The following is a 13,548-nucleotide window of genomic DNA, read 5'->3' as shown; positions in this document are numbered from 1 at the left end:
GTGCCTTCCCCAGCCTCTGTTCCTCCACGAGGCCCAGCTCAGGTGTACCTGGCTGCCTAGAAGTCATCAGCTCTCCCGCTTACCTGAACACTTACCTTCCTTCTTGTTACCACTGTGCTCTCTGCACAGTCCCCTGACGGCACCTTTCATGTTGTCTCCCACTGACCTGTATGCTCTTTAAGGATGTCCTCCGTGACATTTATTTTTTAACCTTTAGCGCGTTTACCTGGAACGATTTGCGGTGGTGAATTGCACTGAATTGGATGGAGCTGTGCTTTGGAATTTTTACTACGTCTCTGGCGACACTGCATTTCTAAAGCAGTGGAGGTCCAACAGCAAAGGAAGGTGTGCTGAGTGATTCAGCCTGGGTTAACAGAAGAGCTCCAAGCGTGGAGCTTAGAAAATAGAAAGACCCCTAATTTGTAGAGTTTTTAAGATGAATTATTTTACAGAGGCTCAAAATCCCGTGTGATTAACATATAAATTACTTCTTCAGTCTTACCCTTGTAACCTTATGTGAGGCTGGTTAGGAAGTGGGTTGTTTCCTTGCTGATACTTTATTTTTAAAAAGAAGTTATTCTGGGATTTCCTTTTTTTTCTTTATTTTGCCCAAACTAATCAGTTGGGTAGCAACAGACCACTTGTGGAAGATTGAACCAATTGGCCTTTTATGGGCATGAGCTCAGTAATCTTTAAAAATGATGACTCTTCCATTACTTCCTTTCTGGATGAGTGTGTGTGTGTGTGTGTGTGTGTGTGTATGTATGTGTACATACATACTGCACGCTCTTTAAAACATTTGGAAGGCTTTGACTTTTCAAATGCATATTTTGGGGCGTAAAATGTGGAGCCTGAGTGACTCAGCCATTGGACAGAGGAGCCCTTGGCGACACGTGTCTCTGTCCTCCGGGCAGTTCCTTCGTGTCCCCATTGAACATCCCCGGTCTCCACTGCTCACCGGGGAGCAGAGCTGTGCCCGGCGGGCAGAGGCAGCCTGCTCAGCTGAAGCTGCTGGTCTCTGCAGGTACCAAGAGGCCTCTTGGTGGAAACTAGATTCTGTGGAGCCATGTTCAGGTGTTCACCCTTAGAACTGCTTAGACATTACTTTGCTTTTTACTCCTTTTTGCTTTTCTCTGGAAGCATCCTCGAAGAGTATGTTCTTTGTCTTTTATTTCATTTAAGGAAAGACTTAGCATCTCTAGTTCCTAGAAGAGCCTGGAAAACGTGTCTTACTAGCCTTTGCTGCTAAAGATTGAGGATCCTTTTCTCTAGTGTGAACCTAGAAACAGGGCAGTCTTTAAAACAGAAGTAAACAAAAATGGTCATGTTCTAAACGGTAGTGATGAGCGTTGAAGTGACTTGTTCTCTGTGCAAATACCTGCTGAGAACCACTGTGACCAGTTGCGGCTTGATGAACTTGGGTTGCAGATGCAACGAGACCCAGCCCGGTGCCCTGGACAAGCGCATTCCAGTGGGGGGCGGGGGAGAGCGCGGAGGCTGCCGGCCGTGAGGCTGCAGTTGTGAAGGCTGGAGAAGGGAGAGTCCACCCCGCTTGTGGGCGCCTGAAGGTTGGCTCTCAGTGGGTGTATTTTAAAGGCTGGCGAATTTGATCAGGTAGGCTAGAAAACGTTAGATAAAAAACAAAAGTCGACACTTGGTAATACCGATGGTAAATGTTGTTTTGACTGAAGCTTGGGAAAGTGTTAACAGGCTCAAGCTAAAAAAAATGTCTGGGGGTTTGTACTTAGGAATGTTGCAGTGACAGCAGTCAGCAAACGGGCCCCTTTTTTTGAAGCTTTCCCTAAGGCCAGAGAAAGTATACAAACATGCCTCAGTAAGGACGGTACAGAAAGATAGGAGTTTTGAAAATCAGAGGGAGGAGGTTTTCTAGGTAGACGGTCAAGATCGGCTATGCTTTTACAAAGATGAATAAATCTGTATCGTTATTCCAAGTGTGACACTGTGCAGTGTCATGATGGAAACAACGTCTGTGATGAGAAACACCTCTCCGAGCCCTTGACTCCACTGCGAGGTGCTCTCACTGTGGGGACAGTTGCCAGGCACAGAGATTCTGGAGCCGTGCACCCGCTCCCTTTCCCCGAGAGCAGGACCGTTTCTGTGCTGATCTCCTGTGATAATTTTCCTACTCCCTGAACTAGTGTGTGTTCAGCTTCTCTCTCTCTCTCTCCCCCTCCCTCCCAACCCCGCCTATTTTATAAGAATTTGAACTGATTAATAAAATAGTTATACAAAAAAAAAAATAGAGCTGAAACAAAACATAAGAACCAAATGAGTTCACGACAAGAGGAAAAAGCTCAGTTTCTCATTCTTGTGTTTATTCTTCCCAGTTTCCTTTTCAATTTAAAATTGCTGCCCTGTGTCGGCCATTGTGCTCGGAGTGGAAACACAGAGACGTATATGGCATGGCATTTCTGCCCTATCAGTGGAAACAGACCATGTGGAAAAGTCATTGTAACACGGACACAGTTGCTACACCAGAAGCGTATTTTACATTTAGAAAAAAATGAATTAGGCAAAATACAGGAATGAGAATGTAAAGTTAAAATTATGCATATATCTGAAGATTTTTAAGGTAAGAAATTCTAATAGCCCAGCCTCTGATTCCTAATAACTAGCTAGTAGTGGTTCGAAACCCACATCCTGTGTGTACGCTTTCCTCTTCCTTCCTCCCTTCCTCCTTGGAATTATTGTATTAAGTGTCAGGCAGCATTGTTTTTACAACCCCTCCTACTAATTGCATACTTGATATGGGAAATTCCCACAGGACCATTGCTGAGTTTAAAAGAAATAAACACGTGAACCCCAGATCACTTTTTGAAGATAGTCTCCTTGGTACCCAGTAAACTGGCAGAAGTTAGAAATTCTCCTTCCTTTCCTCATTAATTTCTTCATTCAACAAATATTGTGTGCCTGAAATGTGTCAGGTTTTGTGGATACTGTGTCCTCAACCTCCTGGAACTTCAGATATAATGGGGGAATTTTATTTTAAACAGTTACACCAGCGAACACGTAATGGCAGTTGTGGTGAGTGTTTTGAAGCCAGAGACAGAATGCTCTGAGAGAATCTGGCAAGGAGACCTCTTTGAAGGGATGGGGGTTGTGGCACACCTCAAGGGTGAGGCCGTATCTAACTTAAAACTTGAAGAGTGAGTGGGAATGAACCAGGAGAAACAGAAGGTAGGCTGCAGGGAGAACTCTTTAGAGGAAGGAAACAGCAAGTGCAAAGGGCCTGAGGCAGGGAGGACTTGGCTCCAAAGAGGACTAGAGAGACGTGAATAAAGGGGCAAACGGTGTGGGTGGAAGCCTGGAGACATAGGCAGGGGCCAAGTCCACGGGCATTTTAGGCCTCCTTACAGGTTTTGAACTCTCTCCTGAGCTCCCTGGGAAGCCTCTTCTTCCTCTCAAAAGGGTTCAAAGGCAGTGTGCTGCACGTCAGCCTGCTGTTGCTGCAGAAAAACTCGTCCAGCCTCTGTTGTACTTCCTGAATCACTGGTTAAAGATGACTTCACAAGCACTGGGTTCTGAGCATCAAAAATATAAAGTTCCTTTTGATATCCGATCTCAAGGTCTCCAACCACATCTCCCTGCTCTGCCCACGGGGCGTGGCCACTCATGTGCTTCAGGCTCAGCTTGCTTGCTTTTTTCTTGCATTCTTTCTCTTTTCCACTTAGTTGTTGCCTGTCAAGGAAAATATTTTAGCGTCTTATTCTGTGTTCACCCCATGCTTTCCTGGCCTCAGACTTTTCCGTTCCTGAACCGAAGCCTTTGCTGCCATTTGTCAGTAGGGTCCTGTTTCCCGTTATAAACTGAAAATGTAGGGCTCATTTTATATGGGTCAAGAAAAATCACAAATACGAGGCTTACTGCAGTGCCTTTTTTCTTAGCTTTGAGTGTTACTTTATTCTTGGTTTGCCTGATATTAGTTTTGAGTGTCACTTTATTCTTGGTTTGCCTAATATTTCAAGGTTTGGGTCCTAGTCTTTTCCCCCAGGAATTACACAGTGATCTCAGCCATTTCCTTTAAAGAAGTTTTTTCTCCATCCAACAAAATTGCTTTCTCTTTTATGAAACACAATCTATGTTTCTTGTTTTTTTTCCTCCTAGTTTTTTCCAGGATGGACTGAAAGCAGTTGAAAGCCTCAAACCTTCCATTGAAACACTTTCAACGGATCTTCACACAGTAAGTAGTTTCCCTCCCACGTGAGTGTTGAAAGGGTTTTTATGCAACAAACACTTTGATTTAAATGTTGCTTCCGTGCTTTCGTGTCTGCGTGCTGTGCCACCTAGAAAGTGACAGCCCTGAAGCGCACGTGGAGTGTGGAGAATGGGGTTCCCAATCCGTCCTCGGTCTTGGTTGGGAGAAGGTTGCGTTTATGGAGAAATGCCCCACGAACTGCACCATCTCCCTGCACCTCAGCCGTACTTTTCTCTGCTTTGTTTTGCTTTTTAAAGATCAAACAGGCCCAGGATGAAGAGAGAAGGCAGTTGATACAGCTTCGAGATATTTTGAAGTCAGCATTACAGGTTGAACAGAAAGAGGTGAGGGGATTTAATTTTGAAAGATTGCTATTTTATGTTTTCATCCCTCAGTCTCGGGGGCTTCGGGACTGAGGAGGTGAGATCCATGTCTCTGGGTGCTCAGTTCACTGTGGGGCTGTATCGGGCAACACGCAAACATGTAGTTTGTTCTTTAAGTTGGTTTTATAAAACCATCTTTTTAAAAATATGCTTATTTCATGGGGAAGCATTACTGTAGGAATGGCCTTAATGGCAGTATTTAAACCTCTTCTGCTCCGTCCGTTGCTGGATGAGTAGCTCTTAGGGTCTCCGTCACATAGACACTCGCTATTCATGCCGTTGGTTCTCTCCCTGGAGCTCTGTGGTTTCCCCGCCCACAGATATACATGGACTTTGCCCGTGTGGCATCAGCGGGTGACTGGTGACCATCTGAATCTTCCAGCCTGGAGATTATGTTCCATAAAATGGGAGGAGCTTGATTTTCTTGGAGCTGCTTTCTGATGGGCAGAAACTTTAGTTTTCTTGCGTCATCTCTTTCACATAATCACTTCTCTGCGGGCCAGCACATTCGCAGTGATGATTTGTATTTGGGGGCCTTGTTAGAAAACCATTAAAAAGTAAATTTTGAGGTAATTGCATATGTTTGCTACAGTGTGGCTATTATAATGTGAAATTTAACATAAATCCACTTCCTTGTCAATAAAGGAATGTGTTTAAGTGTATAGCTAGTAGATTTTAGATCAATACGTCTATTAAACTGCTTACCAGAGCGTAAAGCTCCCTGCTGGCAGTTCGGCTCTATTTTGTTTTAAGTTCTTGTACTATAACTGAATATTGTTGTTTTTCTCCCAAATGCATTTACCTTTTGTGACTGAAGTCTAGGAGAGTAAGTAGTTCAGTATTTTAATAAATTATAGAACGTTGCATGCTTTTTTCATGAACTTCAAAAAATAGATATTTCCTCCGTGTATATACTAATAGCTAGTAGCATTTTTTATTTTTACTTTTCTTCTTTCAGTAGCTGTGGGCTTTATTAAAGACTAAAGAATTTGAACGCATAAATGTTAGCGAAATGGAAATTTTCCAAGTTTACAGTTTAGCCTTTGGTGTCACTCCGTTGTGAAAGTGAAGCCGCTCACCTGCCCCCCACCCCACCCCCACCGCTTCCGCTGCGTCGCTGAATTCTGCCTGTCCTTCTGATGTACCTTAATCCCTCCCTCTGGAGGGCTGCCTCTGCCCCCCCCCCCGCCCCCGCAGGGATCTGTATCGCACATTTTGTTTGAGAGAGTTTTTTCAGTGGCAGCATATATCTTTGGGGGCTTGATGGCCATGTGCTCAAGCGCACAGGTGCTTTTCCTCCAGCTGGACCTCGAGCAGACTGAGGCTGCCCTCCTGCCTCCTGTGCCCATCTGGCCGTCACGTCATAGCACCATATTGCTCATTTCATCGGTTCTTGGTAAACAGGGGTCAGCTAAGTGAGAGACTGGCCCACTGAGGCCCCATAGAGTGCTGGAAATTACCCACAGCATGGTGACTTCCTCCCCGTCTAGAGAATCTAGGTCCTGACACTTTGATATTCCTAAACATGGAATATAAACAGAAAAAGAAAAAAAGAACTTGGAGTATGGAGAATATAGTGGCCTGATTGTAACAGGAGCCAGGGTGCCGTCGAGCACTGGGGAGCTGGTGGGAATGGTTGGAAGCAAGAAGGATCCGAAAAGGAGGATCCAACCTGTGAAGCAAAGCTCGGGTTTGAAATACAGGAGAGCAGGTGCTGGAGTCCAGGAGCCCTCTGGGCACAGAGCAAGGGCCATGTTTGCTTTGGCTGTGCAGGAGGACGAGGTTTGGGGAAACTGGCTATTGTCAGAAAGCCGGTTATTTACAGCTCTGCAGAAAAGTGTAACAGATGTACCAGCACAGACCAGACGTCTTTAACAGTTTGTTGTTTCCGTGTTTTTTGTTGACCAGCTGTTCTGCCCCAGATGCACAGCGGGGTCAAATGGACCTTCTTTACTGCTCTCCTCTGGCTTTATGCCCAAAGATCGAACCCACCAATCTCCTGGCTGTCAATGTCTTGTCTTTTCTGTGTATGACATTCTGCGTTGCTTTTTGATGACGGTATTCCATAAATTGGACAGTCTGTGAACGCAATGGCAAGTAATAAGCAAATATGGATACGTTAAATTTTTTCTATTTTAAAATAATTTTTATAATTGGGGTCCCTCCAATTACAAGAATCGAACATTTGGGCGTTATTGTTTTTTAGCTCTCATCCGTTGTTTTTGGATTCTCTTCTGTGAGGCAGAAAAATGAAGGTATTGATGGATTTTTTTCAGTGTCATAAAAATTCTAATTCTATATAATTATAGTTCATAAAAATTAGGTAACGTGCCCCAAGGAAACTGCAGTGATGGTTGGTAGGAGTTAACTCTCCTAGTTCCTTCCTGTGAGCCTTAAGTGTCAATCGTTTGGTCTAAGTGGAGGACATGGCCGTCACATACAGGGGCTTTGGGCTGCTTCTGTGTCACCCGTGGCTGTACTTTGGAGAAAAGACTGTGCCGTCACGATCCCAGCACCCCCACACCTCCAAACCACCGGCATTCCTATTCTGTTCCTGATATTTCTGTTCCCTGTAAATAGGATGCTACAGTTTGACTTTTCCGTTATTTTATTATGAAATTGTTCAGACTTACAGAGAAGTTGAAAAACTATATACAGTGAACACCTATATATGCATCATGTTTTAACATTTGGAAAATACCCCTTCTACAAAGTTAAAACTCTTCAACACTGCCAATCTTTGCATGAACTTCCTCCCTGTGTGCCTTACCTTCTCCCGCCTTCCGCATCCCACAAATGCCCATTTCAGCTGCGTTCTGCTGGGACAGGCCCCGCTGCGGTGCTGGAGGATTCTCTGCTATTTGTTGAGAACCCAGACGTGTGCTGTGCTGGGGAGGACTCAGGTTCGGGGGGGATGGTCTTGGTAGGTCTAAGCGCTGAAACCACAGTGATTTTTCCACTTTGGAGATCTCTCTTCGTGCCAGTTTTTAAAGTGTCCCTGTCTGGTAGGATGTGGTCGAATAGTATGCGCTGTCCAAGGAGCCGAGGCCCATAACAGCCATGATTTTCTTCCAACTCCGGCCTTTTGGTCTGGGGTTGCATATCTTAACCATGCTCAAATCTGGCCTTAATCAGTACCCTCTGGCTAGGTGTCCACTTCCCACCCCTCCTGCCAGGCTGCTGGGTAGCCTAGAGCTGGCCTTGAGTGCTGACTCCATGCAAGACTTGGCACATTCGACTGCCATTTCCTCAGCAGTTACTCTAAGCAGGAGCTGCACAGACACACACCGGAGTAGGCTAGATACGGTTCTTCCCTCTTAAAGGGCTCACAGTCTGGGGTGGGGACAGAAAAGGAGTTGAGCGCAGTGTGATGAGAGCTCTACTGGAGGTCACCTCCAAGGAAGGTGTCACCCCAGTGTGGGGTGGGCAGGTGTGTGTCAGGAAGGAGGGTTTGGAGGATGATTCAGAGTTAGGAGAGGCCCAGCAGGTGAGACAGGTGGGCCAGCTTCTGACCAGGACAGAAAGCTTGCCTGGTAGCGGGCTGTCCAGCAGCACATACCGTTTGAACCCTAGGTCTTCCACTTCCTGCCAGGGTGACCTCGAGCAAGTTACTTGACTTCTCCATGCCTCAGTCGCTTCACCTGTAAAATAGGAGTGATGTTGCCTACCCGAGAGCTGTTATGAGATCTAAAGGACAAGTTCTGTAAAGCACTGACACATTGTCTTGATAAACGGATACTGGTTCGTTCATTCATTCCACAAGTACTGGGCTCCTGATGCTGACGAGACAGGAGTGAACAGAAAAGACCCGATTCCTTCCCCCGGCCTTGGTAGTTGCACAGTGGTGGGTGGCGGTGGTGGTATCTCTGAGGGGTCCTTCTGCCCACTTGACCCTTCTCTGTTGGCTGGTCATCTGGCACCTTGTCTTCGTGACTCTGGCCCCGACCTTTGCCCCCTCCGCACTCTGACTCACCCTCCAGTCTAGGCTGATGCCCTTGCTCCCGACCCCGGCCTGTCAGGTCCCCCCGACTGCCCCACTCCCCCGTTCCCAAGCCTTCGTCATCACTCCCCCTGTCCTCTCCCCTGCTCTCTGTTGTCATGGCGTCTCCTGCTTGCTTCACTTCTCAGGTTTTTCCAGGCATGTGATAAGCGTGACCAGTAATCAGTCCTTATTACAACAGCATGGCTGGGCAGGTAGTATTAGCCCGCATTTACAACTCGAGTCTGAGAGGAGAAATGCATTTGCTGGAGTTTTGGGGCCAGGGTTTGAGCCCTGGTCTGTTCTCTGTCAGCTATATTATGTGACTTTAATATCTTGTGTCAGAATCTTTTAAAAAAAAAGCTACCCAGAGGGACTTCCCTGGTGGTCCAGTGGTTAGGACCTGGCACTTTCACTGCAGGGGCCCACGGTTGGGGAACTTAGATCCCTCAAGCCATGCAGTGTGGCCAAAAAAAAAAAAAAAAAAAAGCTACCCAGAAATAATGGGGAATAGGTGGTAAGAGATGTTAGAACACTGTTCTTTGACCACAGCTTAGTGCTTGCTTAGCAGAGCCCCCAGTTCCCGGTGCGTCCACACACACACACACACACACACGTGTCCATGGACACACCTGACATGCCTTGGGAAAATGGGGAGCGATTGGACATCACATCCCCCCCTTGGCAGAGAAACTTTTAAGCTTCGTGAGGTGACTCCTCAGCAATCCGTTCATCACGAGAATTGACCGAACACAGACTTTCTGAGAGGTGGACAGGTGAATTGAAAAAGTGTGTGTGATGTTCTAGAGTCTTAGGGAGCTCGGGGATACTTCTGATGTTATGAGTAGACGTGTGTGTGCGCGCGCGCACATATGTGTATATAAAGTATGCGGTATCGCCCTTCCCCGGCCCCGCGCCCTGTTCCTGAAGATTTCAGATACTGAGTCTGCCGCTCATCTGGGCGGTTTCTGCTTCAGCAGGACCCAGTGGCTAACACTTCATAAGGCCACACAAAACTTAAGATCATGGGCAGTGCCTGGGATCTGAGAACTTGTCTGGATGTCATAGAACAGAGGATTTGTGGATACTGATAGAGTTTTATGAGAGCTTTCTGAAGGTCCATAAAATGCCTACTTAACTTATATGCTTCAGACATATAACAGCCTCCACGTGGAGGCTCACTCAGTCGAGTCTTAGGGTGTCCTTGGCTCTCCTGGAGAAGCGCAGAATACGTGGGAGAGTCTCCAAGAATCCGGGCAACGTGGATGCCCCGGCAAGTTGCCTGCTGTATTGTTAGACGATGGCTCTCCTCAGAAAGAGAGGCTCTTTTCCCTTGAACTGTATTCCATTCAGTTGAAATCTCAGTACGGGAAAGGGCCGACTTCATTTGTCACCCCTTCCCTCGATCGAGTGTTCTATGAAACACTTGTATAAACAGGTGAAGAAAGGCTATTTTTGTTGGGTCACGTAGAAGTCACCCGGAAGGTACTGAAATAATTAGTTCTAAAGCAGGTTCAATTATATGTTACACAGATTATATTCCTTACAAATTTTAAATTTCATAGTTTCAGATTTGCTTGCATTTTAAAATTGATTCAAGAAATGCCTTGTCTAAAGAATAAAACAGTGATTTCATTCCTAACCTCTGGCATAGGGTCTGATTCTGTTGAAAAGAAGAATGTCCTTTATCCTGTTCATGAGACCTGTGAAGAGTTCTGATTAATATCCTTGGCATGAACACTTTTAGCAGTGTTGTCACCTGGTTTCATCACTTATTTTGTGCAGGATTTTTTTTTCTCCCCAAATCAATAGACATATTTCTTGGTTGTGCCATTTAGTCTTTTGACAGGTTTATTTTTAGTCTTTCACAGAGATTCAGATAGGTGAACAGTATTTCTCCATTTCCCCTCCGCTGCATACATTTCCAGTGATGTTTAAAGCTGGGTTTGTTCTAAATGTCTAGCGCTAGTATATACTGCCCCTTTGAGAGAATGTAGAAACTGGGACCATCCTTATCCGATGAATGAGCTGTTTGCCCTAGTTGTTTAGAGGCATGAACTCCCTGTGGAAGAGGACATTTCTCCTGTTAGGGGGTCTGCTTGTTCAGGGTCTGTTGTCAGTTCAGTAATGGAATAGTTGAGCACGTTATTGATTTCTCAGATGAAGGTTTTTTGTTTTTTAATTTTTTTGCTGAGTTATCCCATTTATATTTCAGAGTTTAAAAAGTCAGTGCTAGACAGGCCATGTTCATGTTGATTGGAAAACTTAATATTGTTAGGTTGGCAGTACTTCCCAAACTGATGTACAGATTCAGTGTGATCCCCATCAAAATAAAATCCTAGCTGCCTATTTGCAGAAATGGACAGGCTGATTTTAAAATTCATACGGAAATGCAAGGGACCCAGAAGAGCCAAAGCAATCTTGAAAAAGAAGAACAAAGTTGGAGGACTCATTCTTTCTGATTTCAGAACCTTCCACAAAGCTATAATAATCAAGATAGTGTGGCACTGGCGTGAGGATGAGCATATAGATCAATGAAATAGAATTGAACCCTTACATTTACGGTCAGTTGATTTTCAACAAAGGTGTTAAGACAATTCAATGAGGAAAGAACTGTCCTTTCAATAAATGATGCTGGGACAGTTGGATAGCCAAAGCAAAAGAATGCATTTAGACCCCTACCTCACACCATAATAAAAAATTAATTCAAGATGGGTCAAAGACCTAAATGTAAGAGCTAAAACTATAAAACTTAGAAGAGGGCTTCCCTGGTGATGCAGTGGTTGAGAATCTGCCTGCCAATGCAGGGGACACGGGTTCGAGCCCTGGTCTGGGAAGATCCCACATGCTGCGGAGCAACTGGGCCCGTGAGCCACAACTACCGAGCCTGCGCGTCTGGAGCCTGTGCTCCGCAGCAAGAGAGGCCGCGACAGTGAGAGGCCCGCACTCCGCGATGAAGAGTGGCCCCCGCTCACCGCAACTAGAGAAAGCCCTCGCACAGAAACGAAGACCCTACACAGCCAAAAATTAATTAATTAATTAAAAATCTAAAAAAAAAAAACTTAGAAGAAAACATAGGTGTAAATCTTCATGACCTTAGATTAGGCAATGACTTCTCAGATGTGACATCTAAAGTACAGACGACAAAAGAAATAGTAGATAAACTGGACTTCATCCAAATTAAAAATTTGCGTTTCAAGATTTTTTTAAAAAACGGTCAAGAATTCGGGTGGCTGGCTGTGGCTTTCAGATGAAGTCTAGGCTCTGACTCCAGCCCGCCTGTCCCTTTGGCTGATGGGCGCCCTTATCTTGGCTGCAGTATTTGTCCTCGTTTCCCTCCCTGGAGGATGGCCACAGCCACCACTTTCCTCTGCAGGCCTCCGCGTGTGTCCCTCCCCTTATCCTCTGGCGGTTCTCACCTTCATCTTTAAAACTCACTTCTTCCAGACGCTCCCATTGTTTTCTCCGTTTGACTCTTCACTTCTGGAGCTGGTGTATTCTCAGTTCGGATCATGCTGACTGTCGTGCACTGGTTCTTTCATGGTTTGGGCAGCGCCTAGGGTCCCAGGGGATGGTCAGCTGCTCGACAGTGGAGTGAGGCTAGCTCTGGATCCTTGGGCGTCCTCTGGTGAGGGCACGAGGCGCAGTGGAAGGGGCCTCAGGGTGCGGGGCGGAGTACCCTTCCACCCTCCGCTCTGGCTCCAGCGAGCCCTGCCTTTTGAGCAAGTCCCTTATTTTCATCGTTTCTGTTTCTTCTGTGATGAAGTGAACTGGGTCGGGAGCTCTCACAACAGATGGAGGCAGCTCTTAGTCCTGCCCGGTTGGCCTGTGAACTCCTTGTTCATGTTTTGCTCCCCTTGTTTCCTTTGCCAGAATTTCCAGGGTTAGCGCTTCTGGTATCATCTGTGAAACACCAGTCGAGCGCATGTTGGACCCCAGACACTGGACTTAGGCCCAGGGGATTCATTAATGGTCTTTGCCCTCAAGAAGCTGAAGGCTGGAGTTTCCCAGCGGTGGTGGACTTGGCCATATTCTCAGCTGACCAGGTGGACAGTCTGCCCTCAGGCTGGAGCAGTTGGGTGTAAGGCCATGGCTCCTCTGCTGGGATTGATGGGGTCAGGAAGCAGATGTTGTTCATATGTGTTACATAGCAGGTATTCACACACGTGGTCTCACTCAAGCCTTCCTATATTTACTGTCCTTACTAGAAATTGTTTTCCTGTTTTCCCAGGAGGAAACTGAGACAGGGAGCTTAAGTAACTCGCCCAAAGTAAGAGGCAGAACATTGTTTTTGTGTTCTTTTGCTTGAAAGCCCCGCCTCTTCCAACATGTAGCATTCCTGCTTTCCTTCTCAAGGGCTGCTTTTGCCACACCAGGAGCTTCTTGCCACTGTCAGGGACTTAAGGCTAGTAAATAAGTAAAATCTCGTAATTTCCAAATGGCTCATTCTTTCAGCCAGTGTGGGGATACTGGCGTTTGTCATTTCCTTCTCCAGCCTGGTAGGTGGCATTTATGAGTTCCAGGATATGAATTTCATGTCCCTTTTTTGGTGTGTTTAAGAGGGGAAATTCTCTAATTTAAAAAGAAAAAAAAATTTTTAAGGGTGTAAGTGTCTCTGTGTACTGCTTTTTAGAAATTGGAACCTGGACAGGATTAAAAACCACTAACATCTTAACTGTTTTCAGGATTCACAGCTTCGCCAGAGCACAGCCTATAGTTTACACCAGCCTCAGGGAAACAAAGAGCACGGCACCGAGCGGAATGGCAACCTCTACAAGAAAAGCGATGGGTACGTAGACGGCGTTGCTAGGGTTTCAGTGTGTGTTTGTAACCTCCTGTGTCCAAAATTTCTGAACTCTTTTATTTTTTCCCCATTTATCTGTAAGGATCCGAAAAGTGTGGCAGAAAAGGAAATGTTCAGTGAAAAATGGTTTTCTGACCATATCCCATGGCACCGTAAGTATCCTCTG

General features: G+C 45.8%; 1 protein-coding gene across 6 annotated transcripts in view; it reads left to right on the top strand.

The window, feature by feature from the left end:
• Positions 1 to 13,548, top strand: part of ASAP2 (ArfGAP with SH3 domain, ankyrin repeat and PH domain 2) — a 156,522-nt gene that overhangs the window by 98,355 nt on the left and 44,619 nt on the right. For all 6 annotated transcript variants that reach the window (XR_003795003.1, XM_029232706.1, XM_029232703.1 and 3 more), the window contains exons 8-11: positions 4,126 to 4,201; positions 4,474 to 4,560; positions 13,264 to 13,367; positions 13,465 to 13,534. Coding sequence is in view for 5 of the 6 variants with exons in the window: in XM_029232706.1 (XP_029088539.1) it covers positions 4,126 to 4,201; positions 4,474 to 4,560; positions 13,264 to 13,367; positions 13,465 to 13,534 (337 nt within the window). In the remaining variant the exon portion in view is untranslated. The remainder of the gene's footprint in view (positions 1 to 4,125; positions 4,202 to 4,473; positions 4,561 to 13,263; positions 13,368 to 13,464; positions 13,535 to 13,548) is intronic.

This window comes from Monodon monoceros, unplaced genomic scaffold (genome assembly GCF_005190385.1).
Source record: "Monodon monoceros isolate NGI ecotype Baffin Bay Population unplaced genomic scaffold, NGI_Narwhal_1 Super_Scaffold_19, whole genome shotgun sequence".
Taxonomy (NCBI): Eukaryota; Metazoa; Chordata; class Mammalia; order Artiodactyla; family Monodontidae; genus Monodon; species Monodon monoceros.
Note: the sequence above shows the minus strand (reverse complement) of the source record. Positions and strands in the feature narration are given on the sequence as shown.